This window comes from Actinia tenebrosa, unplaced genomic scaffold (assembly GCF_029948245.1).
Source record: "Actinia tenebrosa isolate PJP-AT-01 unplaced genomic scaffold, QUT_ActTen_1.0 PGA_scaffold0__85_contigs__length_37466705, whole genome shotgun sequence".
In the NCBI taxonomy this organism is placed as follows: domain Eukaryota; kingdom Metazoa; phylum Cnidaria; class Anthozoa; order Actiniaria; family Actiniidae; genus Actinia; species Actinia tenebrosa.
Window position 1 is genome coordinate 7581430 of NW_028292569.1, and position 22604 is coordinate 7604033.

Genomic DNA, 22604 nt, shown 5'->3' on the forward strand with positions numbered 1-22604 from the left:
TGGAAGTCCGAATAACTGAAGCATATGAGGATGATATGACTCCGTTATGATTATGTAAATCAGATTAGTAAACATTTTGGCCTAGGATTCATTTGCAGTTGAGAAATTTTGGTTCAAAAGCAGAAACAATGATAGGGTTGAATAAATGAAGTCATTCAATCACAATTTAGATGCTGAATAAAACTGATAATTTTTATTCCCCACTTTTTACTGTGAAGAAAATATGTTGCTTGGCTACTATTGGGGCCATACAGATACTTTTAACTAAGTTTAAAGTCATTTCCAATTTTTATCCATTTTCATCCAAGTGCCCCTTTGAAAATTTAGCTTAATGAAAGCTCTAATGATTTTTATAACGAGTCCTCAAGTGTGTCGTAATTTACAATGACAGGTACATAATTTATACCTTTATAAGACAGTATTAATTAAACAAAACCCATCCTGGTATCATTAAAAAAATACTATTATCAGAAAATTAAGTCTGGTCAAAGGATTTGGCTTTACGTTAATATTTCAATGTCATGTAATACTCCAATGTTTTAGTCAGTGGAAGAAGAGGCACTTTGTGAAACCACTGTTTAATTTTATTTAAATTTTTGCCCATTACATTTTTTTATCACAAAGTTAAATTTTCTCGCTTTCTGATTGGTCGAGAGCCATAATAATAATAATAATAATAATAATAATAATAATAATAATAATAATAATAATAATAATACAACTTTATTAATGTCTCTAATTTCTTCTAGCCGGGCACAAGTGCCCTACTAATCGGGGAGACAAATTATGTCAACAAGCGCTCGCTACCGCGCCTCGTTAGTACATAACATAATAATAATTATAATAATTATAATTATAATAATAATAATAATAATAATAATGATTTAATGAATTTCTATAGCGTTATATATTTCACTCTATAACGCTTTACAATGAATTTCCAAACATAAAATATAGAAATATATATATATATAGAAACCCTCGCACTCTGTCCAAGCCGGCCCATCAGAGCCCCAAACAGTGGCTACTGCTAGTGCCACATTATGACCAACTGTTGACGTCATATCGTTGTAAATAAGAGAACATAACACAAGATACCATCGGAAATTTGCTAATTCCAATGGTTTTAAATGAAAACTGACATAGAGAAATTTGGAAGATATGATGGTTTAGCATGCGCCCTCACATCTTCTGGTCAGCGATCATCAATCTGGTCCAAGCCGGCTGGTTGATGATTAAACACTAAAAGAGTAGTTTAAAATTTAATTCTTATTTGTGTGATAAATAGAGGATGTGAACATATATTTTAAATGTCAGTATTTAGGGTATAATTACCCCTTGCAGTAATTATAAGTTACAATCTGGGGGTCAAAACAAAACAATTCCCTTCTCTTGGGGATTAAAATCTTTTTAGAATGTTAATATTTTGATGCTGTTGACCCCCAGGTAGGGATTAAGTGCATAGATAATTAACAAAGGCTTTGTATCATCAAACGATGACAGCCATGACAGGAGGCAGGAACAATTAAATCTGGTCTAATCTGTTTTACATGAGAAATAATTCAGTTTCCCAAGCGAAAAAGAATCTATTGTTGCGCGTCCTGTCATGGCTGCCATCAAGTGATGCTGCAAAGTCTCTATATCATATCAAAGGGATATCACGAGATATCATGTGACCTATTTCCATACCTAGTTTCAATCGATTGCGTCATTCTGTTGCTATGGTACCCACTAGTTTGAACGGTATCAGGATCACTTTCATTCTTTTGTTCCATGCTTACGGAATTTCTTGTTTTGAGATTCTCTTGGCTGGACCGTTTCACCCATGGCAATTCTTTATCCAAATCTGCTTGTACTTCAACATCAAGGACTATCGCTATAAGGAAAGAAAGTTAAAAAATATGACGTTATACTTGAAGAAATCATGCTTTATATTTGTACTAAGTACCGGGACACACCTTGAATGCAATGCCAACATGACAAGCTAAGAGAAGGTGCAGAAAATGAAGAATAAGAAGTAAAAGAAAGTAAAAAAGAAGACTGAAGAAGAAAGAGAAGAAAAGAAAAAGAAAGAATGAAAAGAAGATTGCTAAACAATCACAAGTTTATGGAGTTAATCATTTTACCTCTCATTTTACAATCAAGCTGGGACTTAAAACAAAGAGTCATTATGATCAATGCGATCATCGCTGATGTTCCAGGTACAATACTGTAAACCAGTCGAACATATTGGCCGCATTCCAGGCCGCATTCCTTCCTGGATTATAAGAAAGAGGAAAAACCTAAAATATCATGCATTGAATCATCATTATTAGATTATAACTTGGAAATGAAGATTTTCTGTTACCGATTGCATATCATTGAATATTAACACTAGGTGAGATGACAAGTTGGAAATCAAGGTTTTCTATTTCTAATTTCACTGCAATAGCCCACCTCCGAGATATGCTTCACCTGTCACGCACAAAGGTTTCAGTATGAGGCTACGTGCTAAATTAAATTAATTCTTACCGCCTGTCACGAATGACTGAGCAATTAGCACGTAGCCTCGTACTGAAACCTTTGTGCGTGACAAGCGAAGCATATCTCGGAAGCGGGCTATTGAATACTGATAGTCCCATCACGTGACCTTGCAAACGCGCAATGAGGAACCTGGCAAAGAAATATCATTAGGATACCAATCAACACTTCATCAAGCAAAGTTACATGTTTATCCATCCACTTACACGCTGTGTTCTTGTGGATTCAGTTCTTGTATAATTGCTATGACAACACCGCTGGTCAGCTTATAAGTGAGGGCGCACACACCGTAAACAAAAGCACCTGATGACTAATGATAACAAACGGTGAGAAAGCGTGAAAATTTGTCGGAAAAATTTGAAATACTATGAACAATAAGGGAAAAGTCAGGCTTTAAATTAATCTGAGTACTTTTTCATTTTCAAGGGCGTATCCAGGGGGAGGGTCGGGAGGGTCGCGACCCCCCTGTCATTCCTGAGGTCAAATGGGCTTCCTGTGGTAAAAATGCGACTGGGATTCCTTTGCCCACAAAATTTACCCCTGATACCCCCCCTTCAAGAAACCCTGGATCCGCCCTTGATTTGGTATTTGTGAGTTTTTTGCCATATCGAAATGAAACTGTAATCAAGGCCGAACACCGCGTTGTTTTATGAATTTGAAAAAGGTCTATTTGAAGAGCCAAATATTCTTCAGTTTGTCATGAAATTGAACTCCTTTTTGCGACCAAACAGGGGTCAGCCAGCGGTCGTACGAATGAGTAGAATAAATGGAAACCTTGTCATCGCCAATAAGATCGGCGATCATAGACAAAGACGTGACTAGCATCATGGAGCTACCGCTGCCTATGAGAACCGTCGCCGCATAAACAGCATTACGGCTTTCCACAGTTTGTATAAAGAACCATGCACTTGCGCCAAGGCTACAGCATGTGCCAATCAAAAATGATATCTGAAATGAGAATGAAATAATTATGAGTTTAACGACAAGTGAAGAAGGAGATTGAACACAGAACACTGTGCAAAAAAGATTGGAAGTTTCGGGCTTTAGTTCTTCCACACTATAGTAACCGCTGGTCAGTAAAATTGAGTTACTCAGACAATCTACCTGAGCACCTGCTTCAATCTGATATTTCTTAGAAGACCACATTATCCCCCCCCCCCCCCCGGAATCTAATGTATGTCAATACAAGGCTCTTTAGGCCTTTCGATATAGTTAACATTGTGGTGAACGTTTGGAATATTATTAACAGTTTAATAACAATTGCTTAAAAAATAGTAGTTAATTGACAATCGGATACCCCCTTCACACTCTCGTAGGGGGGAACCGTAATCACCAGGTAATGTAGACCCCTTGTAGCATGACGGAATCAATGCAGCTCAATTTTTGAGAACATAACAATAGTTCGTTTCCAATTCACAGAAGATTGAAATTCTTTTGTTTTGTCCTCCAAATTGAGCTGCTTTGGCGTAAAATACCGGGGTCTATAGATAATAATTGTAGCTCTCCCAGAAGCTCATTACACGTGTAAAGCTGATAGAGCTAATAGCCGCATAGTTATCATTACTACCGCATATCGACGAACAGTAGAGTAGATAACAGTCTAATCACCTTGTGCCCAAGCCTTGCACTCAAAGGTTTAATACTCAAACTGGACACTGCACAGCTTACCAGAACCACTAGAGGAAAGTATGCAGTCGCTTCCTGAAATGATACCAATCAAACCTTACATCAAACAGAGATTTCCATTAGAACCTGTTTCGAAAAACGTCTGTCACAGATCGAAGAATATGAGACGGAGTGGAATTGTGGGTATTTTCTCGTTAAAAAATTAATTAAAAATAAGCTTTGCCCGACTGTACTTTGCCAGATTTTTCATCAACGCAGGTTATCGCTCGAAGGCTGCATATTTAGATATTAACTTGTTGGAACTATTAATTCAAACGATAAAACAATTCACAGCATAAATCCCACAATTCAATTCGCTCTCAGAATTCAGATTTAGATCTCCGACCGACAACATTTTTCTTCGTAAAATCTATGTAGCAAGAAAATAGGCTTACCTTGTCAAAGTCCAGTGTTTCCGTGAGGTAGATGGCAAGATAGGTCTGCGATATCCTGATCACTACTCTAGAACACACATAAATCGATGCAGTCTGAAAGAAAGTAACTGTGTAAAATTAAACGGAACACTAGGGTAGGGAGGGTGAGGCACTGGCGGAGGGGGGAGGGCATGCTAAATGTTTGATAATAGCGTTTTCCACTAATGGCGTCAATTGTGCATCATGGGATTGAATTGACAAGCCAAGCCAAGAGCCAGGCTGCAACACTGTTTTATAGCCTTTGTTGTTTCCAATTCATGGAAGAAGTATGGTTTTTCAACTGATTCATTTCCATGTAATCGAAGCCTTTATTTACAATGTTTGTCCGCATTTCGATCCCACAAGGCACAAGTACAACCATGAAAAATGCTATTATTTAAATGAATAAAGATGTTTGTTTTCTTTTTTCCTTACTTTTTTATTTAAGGTGTAGTAGTACGAGAACCCCATTGCGCTACAGTGTATACAAGTTGTTAGATACCTTTAGGAACGCTGGGGTCTTCAGCCATTGTATAGTTTTCGTACTCAGTTTATTGGTGTTTTTGTCGACAGAATCGTCTTCACTGGCAAGCACTTCTACTGCTTCGTTCCTGGAATTGGAGACAAGATTTTCCAGCACGTTTTCTATGAAAGGTTAGAAACAATGAAGATTGTAATTATTAGTATATCAACATGAACTAAGATGAACTTGGATATTGGCCTTTTTAAAGTCACGTGGTGATACGTAGTCTCCTTCACAGTCGTCATTGGTTTCGATCGGAGGGACCGACACTAATTCATTGATATTCATTTTTGTTACGCCTTCATACTTTAAGGGAACTGGACGATCAAACTTGCAAACTATAGACCCCTTGCACTGAGTCCCGAGAGGAATTTTTCTGGGGGACAAAACAATGGATGTTTTTTGCATGAGAAAAGACGGTCTGTCTTTTTGTCCCCAGAATAATTCCTTTAGAAAATCAATGCAAGCTGACTATAGTTATTTTATCGAAAGATTTGTCCCTTTTGGCACTTTGAAATGCCGGGCCAAATGCATGATTGGATTTGAGGTTGGTGAGGAAAGTTTCGTTTCGTGCTTGCTGCATGCTGCGGTTTTCCAAGTTTGGAATGTATTATATTCGTGTGTAAATAATATCAGCACAGAAAACAAATATGCCGCAAAAACGTGCAGACAGGGTTTGGTGAGATTCCATATTGTTGTAAGCTTTCTCTGATGGGGATTTTCCACATACAACATTCCAGAAAACCTTTGCCAAACGTTTTTGAAATAGCTGTATACTTACCATCTTTTTCCAAATTCGACGCAGAATGTTTTTCCTGTTGTTTCTTTAAAAATCCTGGGGAAGATGGTTCTTTGATGATGACGTGAAAGATGATGTTGCACAGATTACCAGTTATCAAGATGATGAAAGACAAATACTGCAAATATGCAAAGGTAACCACTAATAAAATAATGGATAGTGGTAACGAGTGCAACTGGTTGGATCTTGCATTATGCAGATGATGGTGCAAGTGAAAATGATGATGATAATGCAGATGATGATGCAATGATAATGCAGATGATGATGCAATAGAAATGATGATGTAAGTGAAATGATGATGATGATGATGCAATGATAATGCAGATGATGATGATACAGATGGTGATGTAAGTGAAATGTTGATGCAATGATAATGCAGATGATGATGCAAGTAAAATGATAATGATGCAAATGAAGATAATGATGCCGGTAATGATGCAAAATGATGATGGTGCAAATGATGATGCAAATTATGGAAGATGATGCAGATGACGATAATGATGATGAGGATGCAAATGGTGATGCAAATGATACAGATTGTGATGTTGATGCAGTTAATGATGATGATGATGTTGATGTTGCTGTTGCAAACAATGATGATGAATAGGATATAATGATTGCGATGCGCATGTGATGTTGATGATTACTCTCGCTGATTTCCCCTTCCAGGCCTTGTACTCACCATGAATTCCTTCCATACATTTGGAGTAATCTTCCGCTCAGAGCTTTGACCAAGTAAAACCCACGTCACTAAGTAGACGTAAATGCCACATACAAATGTCAGAGTAGTCCTATGACAAATAATTAATTATTGATTATTGAATGAATGGGAGCGCGTGCATTATGACAGTATACAGCACACGCGCACTTTCCATTACCTCATTCGTCTTCAAAAAAGTAGCGGCTACTCTAATTTGTAAATTATAAAAAAGAAGTAACTTGCTTGCTGTGCTGTGTGAAGTTATAGAGCACTTAGGGGTTGGCAAAACACTCTAGAAGTGTTGATAAGCACTGCGCTATGCGTCGTGCTTAATACTTTTCGTGCCTTTTGCCAGTGGCCCGCGAGCTTTATAACTGCACACAACACGCGCGCGCGTTTTCTATTTCTTCAACAGAGATATCGATATACAGGTTACAGTACGCTCAATTCTTAAATTTCATAGTTTTTATAGAATCATTCTCAGTTGCACGGTGCAGAGATAAGAAATTGAAAAGTCAAGGGAATCGAAAAGTCAGTAGTCTAAAATAGGGCGACAGCTGTTCTTCATAAATGGCATGAGGCCATATTAAGATTTATTTTTTCCCGGTCCGGTATCCTAAAAAATCGTGCGTTCTGATTAGCTGTTTCAGCGGGCGGTATTTTGTAAGTATCTGCCCGCTCGCGCGGTCCGGTATCCTTTGCCGCTAAACGACAACACAAAACGATTACAAAAACAAGTAAAAAAATACGGGGAAAAAATGAATAAGTTATTTACCGTCCTATAGTCGGTCCGGAAAGGGAAAAACTGTGCCCTCTGTCTTGAAAACGGATATTCAAGACCTCGGGCACAGTTTTTCCCTATCCGGACCTCCTGGCCGGTAAATAACATATATGTATTCAGAGTATCTGAGGGAAAAACAAAGTTTTTAGGGGTATTTGAGTCAGAAAATAAGGGCAAGGATAAGTAGGGAGTATTAATAGGATGGCCTGGATACCGAAGGGATCTATAGCGAAATCCAAACTGGAACGAGGAAACGGGGCGGGATACGGGATGTTCAGAGCCCAAAAGAGGAGGCTCGTATGATCTGAAACGGCCGTGGCAGCGTCAAAAAATTCTTGGTCTGAACGAGGCTACTGTTTATACAAGATATTAGTATCATTTCTTGAATTTAGAGTTTCGCGCGCTATGATTGGTCAAGGGACCAGTGATAATATAGAGGTTATTAAACTGTAAGTTGTGTATTACAGCCGGATAATTTTACGAGTGAAAGCGGCTGTATTCATTTCCGATCCCCGCAGGGGTGAGAAAAGATACAGCTTTACGATCAGGAATCATTTCGATTTTAACTCGGTGAATAATCGCACATAATATCGTAGTGTTAATTCACAGGTAGCCCAAGCTTGGTTTCTGTGGTGTCCTGCTATAAGGAAATGTATGGAGATTCATCAAAAATTTCAATAAAATCATTGAAACATTACATAAGGCCTCGAAATTTTACCCGATCATTGAGAAATAGCACTTCTTTTGAACTGTGTGGTTATTTTTTGAATTTAGCCCGTTTTAAGATTTTTTTTCCCCACCAGCTAAATTCAAAAAATAACCACGCAGTTCAAAAGAAGTGCTATTTCTCAATGATCGGGTAAAATTTCGAGGCCTTATTTAACGTTTCAATGATTTTATTGAAATTTTTTGATGAATCTCCATACATTTCCTTAGTCAGGACACCACAGAAACCAAGCTTGGGCTACCTGTGGTTAATTTAAAATTTCCTCACACCTTATGACGTTCAACTCCATTCTTTCGTCCCCCTGGTTTGAAATCTCTGGTATCAAAGACAGATGACTAACTTGTACACATCCCCAACCACACTGAAATCCAAATATAACAACTACGAAATACCCAAACCTGAGCAATTCAGATGTTTGAGGGTCAAGAACACGGATCAAGAGCAATGGAAAACAAGCGGTAACGGTAAGTGTTCCAACAAGATGCCACTTCTTTCTTCGGCCATACCGAGATATTGTCCTATCGCTAACAATCCCAGTTGTCCAGTTAGATATGGCATCGGCAATCTGCCCAAACAAGATGACCAGTCCTGTGTAACGGTTGGAAAGTTGCGCTACCTTTGTCAAGTAGATGACGAGATATGTGAACGAGACGCTCGATGTGAGATCGTTGAGGATGTGACCGACACCATAAGCTGCTCGCTGTCGCACTGGAAGTCTTTCTTTCTGCGTACCGCGTCGTTTAACTTCCTTACGACACTTCATTTTATGGCTTATGAATTAGCGCTTATGTGCTGCCACACCATGCACGTCACCAAGGTTGCACCAGAACGGAAATGATCGCCTTGATCAGAGTACAGCCAACTCATGACTTTTAGAATTTTAGGAAATAATAGTAATTCAGGCTAAGGCACATCGCCCAGTCGGGAAATCCTAAATTTCAACCAAATCCTGCTGCTGCCAATCAGAAAGAACATTTAAAAGGTCAGAAAGACAACTACGAGCTGTCAGTTGCAAACACCAGTCTCGACGATAATTGACAAGAGGTCAATGAACAATGGGATTGTAAACGCATACCCATAAGGAAGTACTAGTTTAGATATAATTAGAATAACATTGAGGTGTCTTTAGAAGTGACCAATAATGTTAATAATGTTTTCTGGGATATATATTGAACATTTGAAAAAAAAAATATATATATACATGTTATAAAACATTTTAGAAAATAGGTCTGCGATTACAAGAAAGGACATGGGGACCAGGGGACAGAAGTATGTTTCCACGACATTTGACGACCAGGTATTTTTCTACGTGGTCTTGGATGTGACCCTGCCACGTGATCACATGGCCCCATAAAGTGTCTCTTCGGGTAAGTTCAAAATTATTTTTCCTGATGATAATGGCTTGGGAAAAAAACTTTGATTTATATTTTAAACCTTTTACTAATATGAGCATTAGTTTGTCTAAACTAATGCTGTACATCAATAAATAACAACTGGCAAGTCACGTGCGAAGTATTTTACGTCGAAATCAAGGATCTTAATTCCTTGATGAGTTTGGGCATGTACCACGAGTGGAAATATGTTACTAATACATATGGTATAGTGGAGCAAACCAGACTTATTTGAGTTTATATGACCTCAATTGCTGGTTTTCAATCATTCCCAAAGTGACATAACACCACGTTGGTTATGTTGGTTGATATAATAAAAGAATTCAATGACGAGTCTTTTGTTAAAACGAAATTGAACCAAGATGGCGGCTATGAGGTCATGTGCAAACCAAGAATAGAGGTTTTGCACCATCATGTGCCGGCGCCATAATCCAGCTTAGGCTGCCTGTGGTTAGATGGCAGAACCATAAAAACCCTGTGCTCTCGGGAATTGAATTCTTTCTCATAAAAACGATCGTATTGTTCCTGCCATCTAACATGGCTGCCGTCACGTGATGGTGCAAAACCTCTATACCATAAGAATACGCGAGAACAAATGCAAAATATTTCAGTGATTATTTGACATATGGGGAAATTTGGGGTCCTTCTGTATGTACCGCAAACCTATTATATTCTCTATTAGGGATAGACCATTGGATAACTGATTGAGGGGAGGTTGCAGGAATTTATATTGCGCGATATTTATTTTTTCTTAACAACCCCTACACGCAATGGTTTTTGTGTTTGCTTGATATTTCTTTATTGAGAGAAGAGGTTGCGCGATATTTTTTCCGTACGTGAAGTGCTTGATATTTTTTTGGGATTCACGCAACCCCTTCCTCAATTATCTAATGGTCTTTCCCTTAACTCCTTTCTGTTGTATAACGTGTGGTTTTGAGAGACAGCTGAGAAATTCCGTATTCTTTGAATGAAGGTCTAGTCTAACATTGTTTCATTTTGAGAAACTATTTATTTTTAACATCTTAAATAAATGTTCAGTGATTTCGAGGAATCTCGATAACGTGACGTTGATGCAGTATAACTTTAGCTTAAAGTTCTCTGACAGTCTTGCTGCATGAAGCATTCTTTTGAATAAATAACTGGAACCATTTTCAATCCCATAAACATCCATTGAAACTAGGAAGACCTTTTCCATCGTGAAATGCAGAATCTCGGTAAACTTGACCTCGCAACATGGTCAAAGTCTAGGCACATTTTACAGATCGTTAAATCAGAGGTCAATCAAAGCCTTGATTTCGTTAATTCTTTGTTTTCGTCGATCTTCTACTGAGGTCTTCTTCTTGAATGCTTCTACCATGAGTTCTCTTTTCTTCTTCTGCAAATCTAACATGCGTTCTTCTACGGAATCTTTCACCACAAACTGTTAGGAAAAAGGGTCGTCTCATAAATATCCCAAGCTATAATTAATGCTAAGGGGAGGATGGCGTGCGAAAATAAGGGGTGTGGTGTGTGGGTATAAAATTCTGACCCACCACGGAAAGGGTTGCATCTTTTGAAACACATCAAATGATATCCCAAACCCATATGCCATAATAGATGAAAACCCAATAACCATAGTCTTCTTCTTAAATTTCTTTAAGAAAAAAATCTGATAGAGGGAATGAGTAGTTATTTGTGCATTCTTACTATCCCGCACTGTTAAAGCGTACGACTGACCATTTCGCACAAGAAAAATTCTCTGGACATTGATAAGAATATAAAATGGAATTATTTCGTTACCTTGGTGATGATTACATCACGAGTTTGTCCAAGACGATGGCATCTATCAAAGCATTGCTCCTCTGCAGCAGGATTCCATGCCTGTACCAATGAGGGGAAATTGGACATTAATTAAATCACCAACAAACGACGAAGGATGCAACTTTGCGATTTCAAATCCGGGCGAGCAAGATATAAAAAAAATCGAATTTTCTTCACGTCAGAAAGAAATAATTTCTATCGACACAGCAAAATTTGCTTTCGATTAAGATGTTTTCCAAAGGCAGAAATAGTTTCACGTTTTAAAATTTTCGTGTGTAACTAGAAATAACTGAGCGACAAAAAAAATGTTCACAAAGCTGGTAAGTCGCTCAGGCTAAGAGAATCGAAATACCCTAGGTTTGTACAAGTAACCAACAAAGGAAAACACAAGAAGCAAGGCTAAAAAGAATAGTAGGTCGTCAAGCCTTAGGGGTATTTAATTTATTAGTACATCGGGGGTAGGTGTTGGCAAAATCACATGGAAAGCATTACAAACATACCCCCCCCCCTCTCCCCAATGGTAGAGGAAGCAATTGCATAACCCCCACCCTTTCATCACCTTGCAATAGTTCTCAACCCCCTCAATATGTGATAACCCCCCCTCCCCCTACGTTTTTGCCGACCCCCCAAATACGCTAATAAATGATAGCCCCCTTACGATTACTTTACTAGTTAGTAGCATTAACTCACCGGGTCCAGCAGAAACACCCGACAAGCTGCAGTAAGATTAAGCCCCACTCCTCCCGCCTTCAGTGACAACAAGAACACAGTCGGGGAGTCTGGGTTGGATTTATTGAAGGCATCAATGACTTCCGCTCGCCTTGCCTGAGACATGGAGCCATCAAGACGAACGTACGAAAACTTTTGGGCATTGAGGGGAACCTCGATAAGGCTAAGCAAAGAAGTGAACTGCGAAATGACTAAGCTCTTGATTGTTGGATCTTTGTTTCTTAGCTCTACTAGTTTGGCCATCAAACAATCAACCTGAAAAATGAATTTATGTCAAAATAAATAATGAGAGTCTTACAGTCTTAATAGGTCTTAAGGAAATTTATCACAATTATTGGCTGTTTTCAGAAGACGTCACTTCCGAAGTGAATGGCAAGGATTGAGAATAGACACCGAATATCAAGTTTGCCCAAGGGAGCAGGGCAGACATAAATTTAATGATTGGTCTTCCTGTGGTAATGACGTAGGCTGACGAATGCGGTTTTCCGCGAAAAATAGCGACTTTTAAGAAACCGCATGCGCGTCCATACAATCAACAGGAAGACCAATCAATTAAATTATGTACAACAGGAAGAACAATCAACAAATTTATTTTTGCCGTGCTCCCTTGGTTTGCCCATCTATTATTGTGTTCTATGTAGACATCGTCTCAGTATTACCTCACGCGCGCTGTATAAAACACAGGCAGCACAACAGGACCACAAGCGCTGGAGCTACGCGCTAAAGTTTTTATTCTCATGAGAATAAACAATTCTGCTTTGTGAGTAAGGCCCATTGAGATTTACCAAATTCGCTGAATGATTCAGCTGAAAAGCTTCTCGTTCACAAATTGGTTATAAGCCATTTTTTTATATTTGCACTCTACCTTGCTACTGGACTGCCATTTTTCACCATCTGCTGACCCACATTCTTCCACCTCATTGGGAACTTCAACTAACTGGTTGGTCTTTATGTCTCCCCGACATAATGGACATCGTCCCTGATGATGATCGGTAGTCTTGATGACATTCTCAATGCATGGACGACAGAAGACATGAGCGCAGTGGGTTATGACAGGATTGACAAGCGAGTCCAGACAGACAGGGCATTCTTCGTCCACACCAGTAGCAAGCACCGCCATTAAAGATGCAATAAGGCGTTGGCGAAGCTCTTCTGGGGTGCCACTTTTAGATGACTCTGTCAATGAGTACAGTTGAGAATATATTAAATAAATAAATGACAGAATTTGAGGGTGAAATTTTAGTTTTTTCAAGTAACTCGAGAGATAATATTGGTTCAGTAATAGATGATAGATTTTGTTAGAGTTTTTGTGCAGCAAATGATTAATTACCTGACAACAGTGCCAATGCACTGGCACAAAGCCTTGGATGACAGCACAGTTGTCTCAGTCTCATCAAGATAGCAAGGACATCAGCATAATTTTGAAAAAGTGCTTCAGATCTTACATAGCTGGAAGTAAACGCGACAGACAGTCACGATAAGTAGCTTGCTTATATTATTTTCAATAATCACCTTGGACTATCAGATCACATGATTGAGTTACGTCACAAGATGGTCTCCAATAGAAGGATACAATTAGTAAAATATAATAAAGCTGGACATACTTTCCAATGAGGAGCTTGCCCTCGTTAGCCATTGAATCATAAAGTTTCCTTTCTTCAAGAGATAACTCAACAGGTTGGATGAAGAGTTGGCGATCTGGTAGCTCCACCAAAGGCTTCCCATTCACCTTTTGTGACTTTGTACGTCGCATGGCGACTATGTGCATCATGGATCGAATGCGACTGCAAATCAAAAGCACGTGATGATGGCAATTAGCAAACCTTTAGCAATTTCAATAATGGAGTATTTACGAGTCTTTCTCTTTGAAAAAAAAAAAATCTTCAAAATAGACTTGTTTGACATTGTTTTCGTATGAACACGAGTTAATCAATTTTTGTGACTTACACGAAGTCAAGAATTCAAAGTAGAAGCGAAATTTGATCTTGTATATATGGGCGTGTTATTTTTAAAGACTAAAGGGCGCGACTCTAGATCAAGACGTAATTCTTGGAACACACGCAAATGATACATATTTTCTGCCATAGTATAACTTTCTATGTTTGGCTGGCATAAAAAAATTTTTTTATGGCAAGTTGATTTAATACAACAGTATACAAAATCTACAGTACAGCCCAGATGTATGTCACGGTAACGCGCGTGTAACACGCGTGTACTCCGTTAACGGAGTACACTCGTACTAGTGTAGTTCGTCCATCCGCGTGTAGTCCACTCTAACAACTCGGCAAAATTACACGCGGCGCAATAGCTTATTAACTTCAGTCTGATTCCCGAGGGATTCGTAATTTTTTTTGTTGACCGCTGAATAGGTGATAGCATAGATGTTTTTCTTTTCCTGGGTAAAACACTTCTGATGTTTTGACTCGACGTTTGGCATGTAGCATAAGATCATATTCTTTTAATGTTAAAGTTTGTGGCTCCTCTAGCAACACTTAAATTTCCATAAAAAGAATTATTGAAACAAAAAAACCTCTTAAGTGTAATTTGCCGTGATACCTGTTGGCGCCAGTTCAATAATCAAACTGTAAACGTTTGGAATTTATTTTTAAGACGAGTGTTTGAATAGAAACTCGAAAAAAGTATTCATATAGAAATTTGAGCCAACCTGATTCTACTAATTAATTATTTTTTAGTTTTGATGATCTGAATCCTAGAATCGAAAAATACTCCTTCATCTTTACCCGGACTACCTGCCTGGACTAAGTTGCAATTCTCACGAGCAGCAGTTAGGTGGACTCGCGAAGCGCCGGCATTGCCAAAAATCACAAGTCGAAAAACACCAGGGGGGGGGGGTGGGTTTTTGGAGGTCGGTAACCCGCGGAACAGGGGGTCTTGCGCGATCCGCCGGCAGCGCGAAATGTCCCTAACTGCTGCTCTGTTGGGTACTGCAAACGGAGGTTAAAATATCTTATAAATATACGATGCATGAATGTAAGAAGTTTGTTAACGACTTTTGCATAATTTGTCTAAGACCTAAAGTTATCGTACCTAAGCCAGAACCCTTTTGGTGTTGTGGTAAAAAAAATGCAGATAGAAGACGACACGTCAGCACAGTGTTACGAGTGTGGTAAGAATATTCGTAATGCCGTACCAAATGCTACCAGAGAGCAGTATTACGCCAATGGAGGTCGTAAGAAAACGCCATATAAGAGATTAAAATACTTCCGAGACTGGATGAGTCATATCCAAGGTTTACATCCGATATATTTAAGCGACGAAGTAAGGAAAAAAATCATAGACCACTTAGAAGAGCCAACCCCACAAAGTCTACGAAAGACATTGAAAAAATTAAAACTAGGGAAATATTACAAAGCTATTCCCTATCTTTTGTCTGAAATTACCGGTAGGCGTATTCCTCATGTCCCAGATATGCAAAGGGCCGAGTGGTTATTCTGTCGGCTGGATAAGGATATTCCTTATTACCCCGACGTAATTTACGAAATATTCCGTGAAATTGACCCTGACCACCCATTATTAGTATGGATTCCGAGAAGATGAAATGTGCAGCCTAAATCCCCATGCGATGTCTACTGAGCGAGTTTTCTTTGTAGATCTTCCTTTGCCTTTTGATAGATCTGTTTTCGAGATTCCTCGGAAAGATCTTTCACTATGGTTTTTTTATTGCCTGACTTTAGCTCCCCGTATTTCTTTTCCTCCGCGAGGATCAAAGAAAACTCCGTGTCGTCTATGCGGCGGTCCCGCAGAGCCTGAGACACCAAGTCGGCAATGGTGTTAGCCTTTGCTCTTGCTAGGGCTATATGAGTGTCGTGCTTGGATATCTTACCGGACAATTGCTTTATAATGCCTGTCGTAACAGCGGAAACAATGCCGCAGACAGCTCCAACGCTTGCCAAAGGAATGCCAATGACTATTCCAGGTTCAGTAAGCGAAGTAGCAACGCCAGTGCCTGTTAACGCCACGGACATGGAGCCGGAAGTTATCGCGATTTTATGTAGTATGCTTCGGGCTCTGGCGTACTTTTTCCTGACCTCTTCGTAGTGTTTCGCTTGCCCTTCCAAGTAAGCCAGTATTAAGTTCGCCTTGTTTAAACGAAAGTTCTCGGCGTTTAATTCTGTAGGACCTATGGTGGGAACATCTGGGTACAACTGAGGTGCTGAAGGTATAACATCCATTATATACTAATGTACGACGCTTTTGGGAATAACATAGAGGAGCAGCCACATCACGACAACCGGGATTATGCAAACTGGAGAGCATTTAGGAAGATGTTTCCGCATGCAGACCCTAGTAAGTTTGAAAGAAGACCCGATGGGATTTACTATAACGGCTCCAGAATGTACAGCAATGCGGACTTGGAGCCAAAGAACCCAAAACCCGAGCATAAAGAAAGGCAGCCTAATTTTCCAGAGAATTTATTACCGGCAACGGAGGATTACCCGTTTTACAACAACAAAGGCGGCGCAAATGACTTTGCTAAGATGGTTACCTCCTTAGAAATCCCCGTGGGTTCTACGACTTTCGAAATAAAAGTCAGAGACATCTTTAGAGAAACTGCCATGAAACATACCTCAGGGAAAGAATCCAGAGAATGGTTATCAGGTCCCAACATGCGGTATTGGCCGCAGCAGTTAAACTTTGCCGTCTGGGCTGCTACTAAAGGATGCGGTATAGCCGCGGACATGTTCCATATTCCTTTCCTGCGATTTCATGTTGCTTTTACTATTCGTAGGATATTGTTTGAGTTAGGAGCACCGCTTCCTAGTGACACTATCTTTAAGCCGAAGGATAACAAATATGACAAAGTCGCATGGGAGCGATTAAGGAATGAGTTTAAGCTTACCAACCCTGACTTCCGCAATAAAGAAGGTGCCGCACATGGTTTAGGAGAAACGTACACTTATGCTTCGTATGTCGGAGCCAGCATAGAAACTCCGGGCATGGGCTACCCAAGTCAATGGGAATTCTCCGACCTTGGTGGTAAAGCATCGAGGGGTACTTTAATTTACTTCATAGAAAGCAAAGAGAAATATCCATGGGCGCCTTTCTTTGCCGCGAAAGGTATTGGCCTGAAGAACCAAGCAAGGATTAACCGAAGTATTGAAGCCTTCGTCTATTGCGTCCTTGGCGCCCAAGTTAGCACCCGCAGCCCTATCGTGAGTGCCTCCGGTGCGTCACAGGAAACCCAACAAGTATTCCTCGTTCTCTTCGAAAGCGCTGTTATCGAGAATGAGATTTCTAAGTCAGTTCAAAGATATCAACTTGCGGTGCAGCAATCAAAGGTTAGACTGGATTATGCCTTGAGTCCTGGTTGTTGGTTAATGCCAAGTAATTTGGTCATCAACGCCGATTCCGTCGTGGGTTACAACAACAAACTTCAACGAGCTACTAAGGATATGAAGTTTGGGGTGAATGACGTGAACTCTGACACTCTTAGGAACATTCCCCATTTCGTGGAGAAGCCAAAGAAGGAGCACGTAGAAAAACCATCAAAGAAGGCGCATGTAGAAAAGCCACCAAAGAAACCAGCAAAGAAGGTTACCGAGGAATATGACCATAACTTACTAAAAGCCGGCCTAGCAGCTGCAAGCATTGGTTTGAGCTATTATATATGGCGATGAACAACCCCTACGTAGCTGGAGTGGATTGTGTCTATACGACTTACACAGGCGAGAAAAAATATACCCAGAGCTCTTGGGTTGATGTCACGGGCATGTCCGTGAATTTGAACTACTCAGGAAAGAAGTTAATCCTTTGTAGTATTTGCATTGGCACGAGCAGCCACGCCAACGTGGGCTTTAGGTTCCTGGATGACAACGGCGTACTGCAGCCTATGAGAAATAAGACAAACAACAGGGAGCCTGCGCATTTCTCCGTAGAGCCGCCCCCGGCAGCGATGAAAATTTATCGGTTTGGACTTTCCATATGGTCGCCGATTGCCACGGGAAGGTAAAGCTACAAGTGAGAGTAGACGATACTGGAAGCGTTTGCATAAATAGTATAGAAAATCAAAGAGATCAGCCTTATAATCACGCAACCATTAGCACTCTTACGGTGGTTAGTCTCTAGAAGGGAATTTATTTCCTGACCTTCTAACGAAGGGGACTTGTTTCCTGTAATATATGAATAACCCACACATGAAGGAAGGTTGGTTTTTTCATTACCTTGAGGAAAAAACCTATGTAGATAATGTTTGGCAAGACGCCGGATTGTGGGTGGAGGTTGGGGGTTTAGGATTGGTTATATGCACTATTTGCATTTCAACGCGATACTCCTGTAACGCCGGGTTTAGAATCGTCGATGAGAACGACCAGCCATTACATCCTTACAGGAAGAAGAACAATACTAGGATCCCGGCCCACTTTTCCTCGGAACCCTATAAGTATAGTAGGGAAAACCTAACGGCAATAACTTTTCACATAATAGCCAATTGCCGATATGCAAAGCTTCAACTTCGACCCAGCGATGGGGGCGGCAGCCGCATTCGACTAAATGCCTCTACGCCACTGGCCAATCCCCCACCAGACGCTATTTGGAATCATAAGCCCATTAGCACCATGACTGCCATACCTTTAGTTCCGCATTATCAAGGCGGCGCGAATACTATCTTTACTTATCCCCAGTCGAGAACACCTCGGGCGACCGACGACGATAAGCCACCAGTAATACACAAGGATAAGATTAAGCCTTCATCTTCTTCAGGAGTACCACTCCAATAGCTACTACGAGGATCCAAATGTTATTCCCCACAAACTTCAACAGTTCTCCGCCGGCCCTAAGCGCCAAGGAAACAACCGAACCCAGCAGCCCAGGAAGACCGGCTGCCATCTTTTTTCCCAAGTCCGTTAGTCCACTGCCTAATTTCTTTACGCCCGCGCCCGTAGCCTTAAGCGCGGATAGGATAACTCCTACTACGCTTGAAATAGCAACCGCAAACGCCAGCGGAAGACCATACTTCACCAGAGCTCTTTTTATCTTTTCCTTGGTGGTAAGCCCCAGCTCCTTTTCCTTACCTTCTATTTGCGTTTGTAATTCCGCCAGTCTTTCCTGAAGGGTTTCTACTTCCTTTTGGGCTGCCTCCCTTTCTTCTTCAGGGCGAGTTTGATCTTCGATTATTACTCGCTGTCGATCTATTTCGTACTCCAAGTCTTCGACGGCCTGTCGAAGTTGCCGTATTTGTTCCTCCGCCACTGCCTTGTCCACCATCAATTGCCTTTCTCTGTCAACAGACTCCATTAATTCTTGTCCTAAGCGCTGTAGTTCCGTGTCTTTTCCCGCCGCTTCATTCAAAGCAGCCCTTAGCTGATTCCTTGCGTCGCTTTTTTCGTCCAACGCCTTAGAAAGTCTATTCCTAAAGTCTACGATTTCGTCGGCATGGCTTTTAGTAGTTAGTTCATTTTGTTTAATGAATTCGTCTTCCAATTCTCTTATACGTTCATGTAATGCTTGGTTTTCCTCTTGGACGGCTTCGAAGCGACTGACGATACCGCCTTCTTCCTTGGTTACGTAGTCGAGTTGTCGCGTAAGGTCATCAATGGTTATGTTATTTTCCTGTATTTCCTTCTTAAGTGCTTCCTTTTCAGCAGTCTCGTCGCTCCCCAATTGGCTAAGTCTTTCTTGACGCTCCTCTTGCAGTCTGATTGCGGATCTGAGGGCATCTTCGCTACCCGGCAGTGAAAGGCGACTAACAAAGGCCTCCCTGGCAACTTCTGTATCCCTTTGAGTCGAAGTGCTTAGCATCGTCAAGTTGGGCGTTCCCAGCGCATTTGTGACTCCTTTTGGAAGCTGGTTGTTAAGCAGGCTGGAATTCTTCCTTTGATACAGGTTATGCCATTTTTCCCTACCCGATTCTCTAACTTGAACCTGCCCTTTGTCTCCTATTTGGAAGTCCAAAAGAGCCAGGTTTAGGCTTGGGTATCGCTCTCTTAGGTCCTCGATGATGTTCGCTATTAAGTCCGACCGCACGCCAAGGGATTCCATTTGTAAGTATTCTGGAATGGGCGTGTGGGGGTTCTTAGACTTGAATTTATCTCTCAAAGAACGCATAGCATCGCTGGCCCTGACGCCATACTTGTTCAGCAATTTATCAAAAAGGCCTCGGGGGTCTACATTGTCATTAGGAAGTAAAGACTCATATTCTTCATCGTTAATGTCGACTTGACCTTCTTCGGTAAGGGGATCAAAATCCGTTCCTTCTACTTCCATTATATATGATAAGCTCAAAGTTAAATCCCAACGTATTACCTAAGCAGGTTGGCGGGCTGAAAGCAGAACGCACCTTTCACCGGGTCACATTCACACCTTCTAGCGCAAAGCCTGGAGAAACCCTGTATGTGGGCGTTCCCCGCCTAACGGATAACCTAGTGTTGGTTCCCGGCACCCTGGCGTTAAGGTTTGACCTAGCAATACAACCAAGCACCAAGGACAAGCGCTATACCGTCAATAATGTGGGTAGGAACCTCGTCTCTAAGATGAGAATCAAGTTTGCCGGGGAATCCCTCTTAGACTTAAATAGGTACGATCTGTACACCACGTACAAAGATTTATGGTTGACGGCCTTTGACCGTGCACAAAAGATAGAGCAGGGAATCGGAAGCGTTATTCTTCGTAAGCTTCGCAGCGACACCAACCCGGCGCCTACTGACTCCGGCGATGCGACCGCAGTAGCAGACGCAACAAGGGTAGTAACTGCGTACGGTACCAAATACGTTATCCCTTTGGACTTTGAAGTAATTACGAACCATGGCGTGTATTACCCCAGACAATTGGCAGAGTTGCAGTTTGAAGTAACCCTGGCGGACACTACGAACGTCATTGGAGGCATGGACAGCGCAATTAGCGGGACTGTTGATCCTTATTCTATCACTAATCTAGAATTACAGTACGAAACCGTGTACAGCGAAGAGCTGGCCCGTAGCGCCGGCATGGAATACAGCTCCGGAAAGGCATTCTTATACGACCACGTAGTGATGTATAAGACGTTCAGCTTCCTGGATAAGACGGATGAGGTTATTAACCAAAGCATTAACCTCCCCCGAAGAAGTCTCACGGGGCTGATGTTGGTGTTTGCCAAACCCTATGAGGCCGGTAAGCGCGACTCCGAGGCCTTTCATAACCCCAACATTACCAACGTCAACGTGAATATCAACGGCGTTCCAAACAAGGTCTACTCGCAGGGGATAAAGCCCGCAGACGTGTACAGGGAGGCAATGCGCAAGTTTGGCGACCAAATTAGCCCCGAGGAATTCTTTAAGGATAAGTATGCGCTGTGGATTGATATGCGCACCATTAACGACGAAGACCTACATGGCCAGGGTTTACGTCTAGTAAATACGCAGGATGGCATAACATTGGAGATCAAGCGCACCAAGAACACCAGTGCCGGCGACGGCGATAAGATAAACTGCTACGTCTTCGTCGTGTCTGACGCGCAACTGAGCGTAGAAATGAACCAACTTAAAAGTGTTGCATATTAGGGTTAAAATATTTCTTAGATATACAATGCTGCAAATATTTGAAAACAACGGTACGAAACTGCAATGCATAGTGCAAGGCGAAACTTTGTACTTCAAAGCGAAGGAGGTGGCTTTGGCGTTGGGCTATGAGCGCCCTAGAGATGCAATTAGAGCACACGTATCTGAGAAATACCAGAAAAGATGGGTTAATCTACAAGGGGCTGCGAATCACCGCTCCTTTACTACGCAACCAAATGCCGTGTTTATATCCGAACCTGGTTTGTACGAACCGATATTTAGCTCCAAACTACCCAAAGCTGTGGAGTTTCGTGATTGGGTCTTTGAGGAAGTCCTACCCGCGCTGCGTAAGACGGGTAAATATGCAATAGACAAGCGCTTTGACGGTCCAAACAAGTTGGTATTCAAAATAGAAAATGAGTTTGACCTGCATAAAAAGGTGGTGGACTACATCCGCAAGTTTTACCCCCAAATGCTCATAGCCCCTGGTCTAGGTGAACTGCAGGATTCGGACGGCAAACGTATAAAGTGCTGGCAGAAAGGATATCAACGCGGTCAACCCGACTTAATGATCTTGAATGCGCATACGCATTACTGTGGATTCTGCATAGAGCTAAAGACTCCAAAAGGCAATGGCAGGTTATCTGAGGATCAGCAACTGCTCTTACAGAGGTATGAAGAAAACGGCTATAAGGTGCTCGTAAGCAGCGACTACGATGTCATTTGCAGGGAGATCACTGCATATGCTGAACACCTACGAATTCCCTGCAGGTGGTGTTGTAAGGGCTTTAAAACCTCGGAGACTTTGGCAACACACTTAAAGATATTTCATAGAATATATGGACAAGGATAAATTTAACGAGTTAAAGTTTATACAAACGCACTGGAGGGATTTGCAGGTGGGGGAGATTTACGAGATAAAGAATTACGTGGTCTTTGAAGACTTGGACCGCCTGCGCTTGGTCTTAAAGGATAAAAAAAGAACATACACCCTTTGGGCGCCCGATAGGATAAGGTACGCCATCGAAGGGCAGGATGTTACCCATGTTATGAGTCATGGTAAAA

General features: G+C 41.1%; 2 protein-coding genes across 4 annotated transcripts in view; both read right to left on the reverse strand.

Moving 5' to 3' along the window:
- Positions 1-562: 562 nt before the first annotated feature.
- Positions 563-8891, reverse strand: LOC116293933 (major facilitator superfamily domain-containing protein 12). Its single transcript, XM_031701439.2, has 11 exons — positions 8398-8891; positions 6603-6711; positions 5903-6038; positions 5101-5243; positions 4581-4673; positions 4129-4221; positions 3295-3468; positions 2727-2830; positions 2127-2257; positions 1690-1876; positions 563-1242 (listed from the first exon to the last, which is right to left on the reverse strand). Exons 1-11 carry the CDS (start codon positions 8889-8891, stop codon positions 1236-1238), a joined length of 1671 nt encoding a protein of 556 aa, XP_031557299.2. The 3' UTR covers positions 563-1235.
- Positions 8892-9526: 635 nt separating this feature from the next.
- LOC116300305 (DNA-dependent ATPase/E3 ubiquitin-protein ligase HLTF) overlaps positions 9527-22604 on the reverse strand; it is a 48464-nt gene continuing 35386 nt past the window's right edge. For all 3 annotated transcript variants that reach the window (XM_089028314.1, XM_089028312.1, XM_089028309.1), the window contains exons 11-16: positions 13653-13832; positions 13379-13497; positions 12914-13224; positions 12010-12303; positions 11299-11379; positions 9527-10939 (exon numbers count right to left, since the gene is read on the reverse strand). In XM_089028314.1, the coding sequence (XP_088884440.1) occupies positions 10790-10939; positions 11299-11379; positions 12010-12303; positions 12914-13224; positions 13379-13497; positions 13653-13832 (1135 nt within the window). In that variant the 3' untranslated portion in view covers positions 9527-10789. The remainder of the gene's footprint in view (positions 10940-11298; positions 11380-12009; positions 12304-12913; positions 13225-13378; positions 13498-13652; positions 13833-22604) is intronic.